At 31.4% G+C, this 6,348-nt stretch overlaps 1 protein-coding gene across 1 annotated transcript in view; it reads right to left on the bottom strand.

Moving 5' to 3' along the window:
• LOC101639896 (pleckstrin homology domain interacting protein) overlaps positions 1–6,348 on the bottom strand; it is a 106,534-nt gene that overhangs the window by 52,797 nt on the left and 47,389 nt on the right. Inside the window, exons 12-15 of the mRNA XM_030886740.2 lie at positions 3,808–3,936; positions 2,186–2,411; positions 1,237–1,374; positions 484–667 (exon numbers count right to left, since the gene is read on the bottom strand). Coding sequence (XP_030742600.1) covers positions 484–667; positions 1,237–1,374; positions 2,186–2,411; positions 3,808–3,936 — 677 coding nt within the window. The remainder of the gene's footprint in view (positions 1–483; positions 668–1,236; positions 1,375–2,185; positions 2,412–3,807; positions 3,937–6,348) is intronic.

The raw sequence follows: 6,348 nt of genomic DNA, 5'->3' as shown, positions 1-6,348 counted from the left end.
AACAGCTGCTCCATGAGGCTTTCTTCTCATCTAAAAAGGTGTACAGTCTCTGAAACTCATAAGGGCAATTCTGCCCTGTGTTATCAGGTCCCTTTGAGTTGAGTTGACTCAATGGCAGTTGAGTTTGTTTGCTTTTGAAAGGGGGAAGTGGTACACAATTGATGTGTGTATGGATTGGGATAACAGTTGTATGAGCCCCTAATAAAATGTTAAAAAAGAAAGGGGGAAGGGGAGGCACTTAAGGTCAAAACATCAAATTGGTTAGTCCAAATTTATGACTTCTCTCTTTTACCTTAACCCATCTTATCTAATAACATTTACAGGATTCCTAAAAAAAGGAAACTGATGGAATATTAATTTTTCAGAATACTAGCTTTTGTGATAAAAATTAAAACAAATTATAGAGCTAAGAAGCCATGCTAAAGACTGATTAAAAATAAACACAAGCAACTATGGTACATAAAAATTTACAACTTCCCTTACCTGGCTACACCAGCTGATAGCTCAGGTACTACCACCCTTCGACTCCATGCTACAAGATCTCTTTCTGTGGCTATTTCACTTCTTGGTGCATTGCTGTGCATTTGCCGTACACCTTCAATTTGTCCACTACGCCTCAGTCCTACATTTGGAGGTGAATGAACCTCTGAGGTAGAACTTATAGAGCCTGAGTGACAAAATTAACATAGCATGTCCTAGTTAGAAATGTCTCCATTAGTTTCATCAAAAGACAAAAACAACAACAAAACCTATACTACCTCACACATCAGGAACTAAACAAGATCCAAAAGAATAATGAAAACAGAACATACAGACAACTAGGTAAGTTAATATACAATAACTATAAACCGTTAAACCCAAGATAATGTAAAAAAATATATTATTAAACTTGGTAAGAAGCACAAACTAGATAGGATTATGACACTTTAAGGCCATAGATTGCTTTAACATTCTAAGGTTTAAAAGTATATTCTATATATTATAAATTAATTTTTCTAATGCTTGCATGCTTACCATAGGAAATTTAAAATATACATATTGAAAATTATCCTAGAAATGTTATTCAATATTAGAAATCTTTGGTAATTCTTTAAATATGCTTTACATACATGATCATATAAACAGACTACTATTTTATGGATATATCATAATTTGTTTAATAACTTCTCTATTGGTGAAAGCTTAGGCTGTCTCTCAAACTTGCTAATATTCCACACAAAACAGAATCAGTCATACCTCTATTTACACGGCTGGTATTATTGATACCTGCTTCTCCAGAACGTCTCAGGTCTTGTTCCTGTTGTAGTCTTTGAATCATGCTGTCCAAGGGGCTTATTTCCTGGTTTGCTTGCTGACTTAAAACTTGGTTCAGTCCTGTGTTAACACAAAAGCCATATGTAAGCATACTTTTAGTCATGATTCAAATTATTTTAGTCATCAATCTCACAAGAGAATTAAACAAATTGATTATTTATATCAACTATAAATAAGAGTTAAAAAATAGAAAACATTCTAAGTCTTAAAATGTAGTTAAAAAAAAAAGGATAGCTAATGGTCACTGATCTTACCATCTTATCATGTAATTGTATAAGATAAGTGCTATCATTAATTCCACTCTACAGATATGAAGACCAAAGTTATATAGCTATGTGGCAAAAATACAAGCTTAACTCAGATCACATTAACAAAAAACCAAAACCTATCTAATTATTTTCTACTCTCACAAAAATCCTTACAGACTTAATGTGTAAAGAAATTCTCGAGTGGCTACTATACATAAAAAAATATGCCAGGTACTGGGGATATAATGGGGTTGAAGTGGGATGGGAAAACACCTCAGATATTCTAGAATGAAGGATTAAGAAAGGTATAAGGGATGGGAAATTATAAGTATTAATGTTATTTCATTTAATAACAAAAAAACTAAAATTCAATGTGATAAAATAACTCTTCATAGAGATCAACATGCTACAAAGTAGAAACAAAAATGATGCTGGTAGAAACATCAGGACCTGCTAAAGGTATCAAAAAATATTGCTGGCTGAATCATATCATCACAATTGACTTAAAAACAAATACAGGATTACCTAGTAGACCCCAGAAATTATAAAGAAATATAGATTATCTTATAGCTTGAATAATCCAATGTCCCTTAATCATCATGTAACTCTTAATGAGCACTAACCTGAGGAAGTTACTCCCATCTGAGGGATAAGCTGTTCCTCTCTGCAATTTTCACGACCAGGTACTAATCTCTGATATCTTGATGGATGAGGGTTACCATCAACATCAACCAAAAAGGGGGGTGGCATGAGATGAGGTGCTTGTTGAGTCTGTTCATCTAATACAAAATTGTTGGCATCACGGATAAGGGGCCGATAATCACTATGAAAAAACATCTGATCTGCTATCTGTAAAAAACACAAATACAATACACACGAAAAATTAAAGCAATAAAAATTTACAATTATAAATTCTCTACACACTTCTAAGGTATTTAAAAATTTTTTCTTTTCTTCAATCATCTGTGTAAAACCATGTGTACAGTACTTAATAACTCTACAGGCGGTTATGAGTTATTAAATACATAATTTCTATTTACATATTTATAAAACACTTATGAATAGGTTGATTCAATTATACAAGGATGAGAATGCTGTGCATGTAAGCTACAGTGAAAATCTGAGGGAGATGTACTGTTAAGCTTCTTCCCTTCCCTAGTTAGGAGTTCAAGGAATGGGTTAAAGAATTTTAGATTTCTTAAAATATGTGTAATGGATTACAAAACACTCTCAAAAGATACTGTAGAATTAAATTTGTATTTTCTTTTCAATGATTTTCTATTTTATCTAATCAACATTATCACTTTTATGATCATGAAGTAACCATTAAAAAAAAGTAGCTATTTCAAATTTTCTCAAACACAATGAGAATGTAAACATAAGACAATTAAAGATAAAGTTAATTTAAAATTAAATAGTAAAAATCAAAGTATGAATTCTTCAGCAATATTTTGATTGTTTTAAGTTACTTTAAATTACTGAATACAACGATTTCAATGTTTTACAAAGGGAAATCATTTAAAATTTATTCTACAAACTCTTAAAGTAACTTTAAGACTTAGCGTTTAGAATTTTGGAAAAGTATGGTAGACACATGTAAATCAATTAACATTTTAAAACTAACATGACAAGATTCTAAACATTAACAAATGTTTTCTCAGAAAATTTTGAGATAAAATCATTAATATGAATGTATCCCTGACTCATCTATAAGTTAAAAAAATATTGATCATTTGAAATTCCTTAAATTATATAACATTCTATTTTTAACTTCCATAACCCTTTTTGTGATTGTACCATAAAAAAGGCAGTTTAAGTCTTTTAATTACTAGTTTTAAAATCTACAAAATTTAGTTACTAACCATAAATTTCTAAGCCATATATTTTTTACTCATAATGAAAGACAGAATTTCTACCCCAGATAAATGCATATTATCTATATAGCACAGAATTTATCGAAATCCCTATGAACACCCATTCCAAGTTTATGTCTCAAGTATTCTACTGCAGATGGCTCTAGCAGGATAAGTTATTAACTCAAGCCTATACAGATTTTTAAATAATATACCAACTGCTGTCTTCACTCTTGTGTTAGTTAAAACCAGAAATCTGTGAACGATTTAAAATGCCTTTATCCCAACTTTTATGTTGAATGCATGTGATTCTCACCCATCCTCTAAAATGCAATCTGTAAACATCCATAGATTTAAAAAAATAAATAATATGCATATTCATCATACTCTACCTTATCATATTTGCTACTGGAACCAAAGCCAAAAATTAAAAGATGTCCATGAGAGTCTGTACATGCAAAATGCTGACCATCAGGAGAACATTTGCAGTCAAATACTGCACCATGTCCTTGGCCTTCAATCTGAAATATATATAGTCAAGAATCAAAAATTGCCATTAAAATATTAACAACTGGTCACTAGTTACTAAAACTATATGACAAAAGATGCATACCATTATAATGAAGATAAAGAATAACAAATAAAACCGTGGAAAAAAAATTGTTAACATTCATGAAAAGTGCCAGATCAATCTCCTGGAAAAACAAAGTAATCTGTTTATCCATAAACCAGACACAATTCGGAAAATATAAGAACTTCCCCCACCCACAGGATTTTGCTCCATCCTTCAAAAACAGATTTAAAATGCAATTGTGCTTACATTCCATCTTTCTCCATTTAATCACGACCCTATTTGTGAATGCTGTTCAATGCTTAGTAATGGAACCGATTTTTTTTTTTTTGTAATTTTTTGGAAATAGTAGCCAGAGATCATTGCTCAGATCACACAAATGTTTTTAAGCAAGAAATTCCCTGGTGGTCTGACTCATCTTTTTAATGATGAATTTCAAAGGTTAAAAAAAAGGTGATTTTTTTTACCTGATAATTGTTTTCTGTTTTCCAGTTCCATTAATCCAGAACGAATGGGTTTCTCCCTGCAACCTGTCAATCAAACAGAGGTGGCCAATCACCACTCTGAAATTTTTTGCTCTCAGTGCTTCTTCAGACTATGTTCCAGTTGAAAACTTCTTTAGCAGTGTTCTGAAAGAGGTAAAAATTCTACCCTATCTAAAGCACATCTAGGGACTGAATTTTAGAAAATTAACAGGGAGATGACTCCCTAACAAATACAACTAAGGATGATTTTCAACAAATGGGATTGGATTATTTCTGGATTAGCAGAATCGGAACACACACACATTATCAGGTAAGAAATAACTCTTCTCTGTTCCGGTATCCACTGATCTAGAACAAATTGTTTTATTTGCATGCTCCAAAGAAATGTTTTGTAGTAGTAGCAATTTTCTCTCTTCAATATTAAAATTGTTACATAGGGAATAAAAACCTTCCAGCATACACAGAAATGAAGTTAAAATTTAGAAGAAGAGCAGATTTCTCAAGGAAGATTTACCTTTTAAGCATAAGAGAAATAACACTCTAAAAGTAAGGGCTCTGCTTAAGAAGTAAATATAACAAAAACTGGTCTGCCTCAAAAAGAAAACAAGCTTTATTTCTGGTTCATTAAAAAAGAAGAAATATACATCTTGGTGCTTATTAATGTTGTTTGGGATGTTGTCAATAATGGAAAAGAAATAGCTTGCCTTTAAATTTCATCCTATTAAAGAATTCATGTAAGGCCTAGTATACATAAAGACATCATAAAGGCAAGAAGAGCAAGTGAAACAGAATTATTTCTTGGTGGTAAAAGAAAGGATGATAAAATAGAAGGTAACTGATTCCAAGCCTACTTTAAAACGATGTAAAAACAAGAAAGAACAGGACTTAAGCCTATTAATATAAGGTAGTTAGTAGCCACACAGCTTAGTATTTGCCAATTATGAAAAACTACAAGTAGAAATGTCACGATTCAAGTCTCTTATTCCAATGTTCTCTTAATCATATAAAAAACATTAAGTACAAGTACTGATGCAAATAAGCAAATGAACAAAGTTTACCTTAATTTTGAAAACTCAAGATCAAAAGAATTATTACTGCTTTGGCAAGGTGGTTACATCTACCTATCAAAGTTCAGCAAAAACAAAATAAACAATGCTTTTCAGGGTCATAATATTGTTATAAATCCAAATTTACAATTCTAGGAATGCAGTACAATACAGAAGGTTTAAAAGAAGTTCAACACAGTAATGTGATTGTGAGAGTAAATTTAATAGATATTTTTATGTTTAGATAATGTTATTTTTTTCCTTTTGAGAGCAAAAAGGGTGGTCAACTCATATCTCTACATTAACATTGAATAGAATATAGCTAAAATAATAAATGGGAGATATGAGACTTATAAAGCTCTGTTTAAAAAAAGCATGTTAAGATCTTTGTGCATCCCAGTGTTTTCCAAAGTGGATCTAACTAGCTCTTGACGGGATAGCCCTGGATGGGCGGAGGCTAAAGAAGCAGATACCTATACTTCATCCTAGATTATAAGCTATAGTACAGAAGTTTTATTGCCAGAGCAGCACTAATTTTTTTTCTTTAAGGGGAGTGGTGGGTAAAATAAGTTTGGGAGCAGATGGTGTAACCTATATAATGCATTCCACTATTAAAAGCCAGAATGGTACCAATTTTCTTGGTATAAAGTATTTAACTCCAAAGTAACTTTTATAAGGAAAGAAATGAAACTGTATTTCAATCATCTCATAAAAAGAAAAAGTGTATTATTGGAATAGTCATTGTTTATATTACAAACATTAAAAAAACCTGTTTTACTTATGAACTCAATAGAAAGGGTAAGGGTGTCTTTACCCTCATCAAGTAAAATA

This window comes from Echinops telfairi, unplaced genomic scaffold, assembly GCF_000313985.2.
Source record: "Echinops telfairi isolate 266 unplaced genomic scaffold, ASM31398v2 ScPeMD7_3533;HRSCAF=4204_0, whole genome shotgun sequence".
Classification (NCBI taxonomy): domain Eukaryota; kingdom Metazoa; phylum Chordata; class Mammalia; order Afrosoricida; family Tenrecidae; genus Echinops; species Echinops telfairi.
Note: the sequence above shows the minus strand (reverse complement) of the source record. Positions and strands in the feature narration are given on the sequence as shown.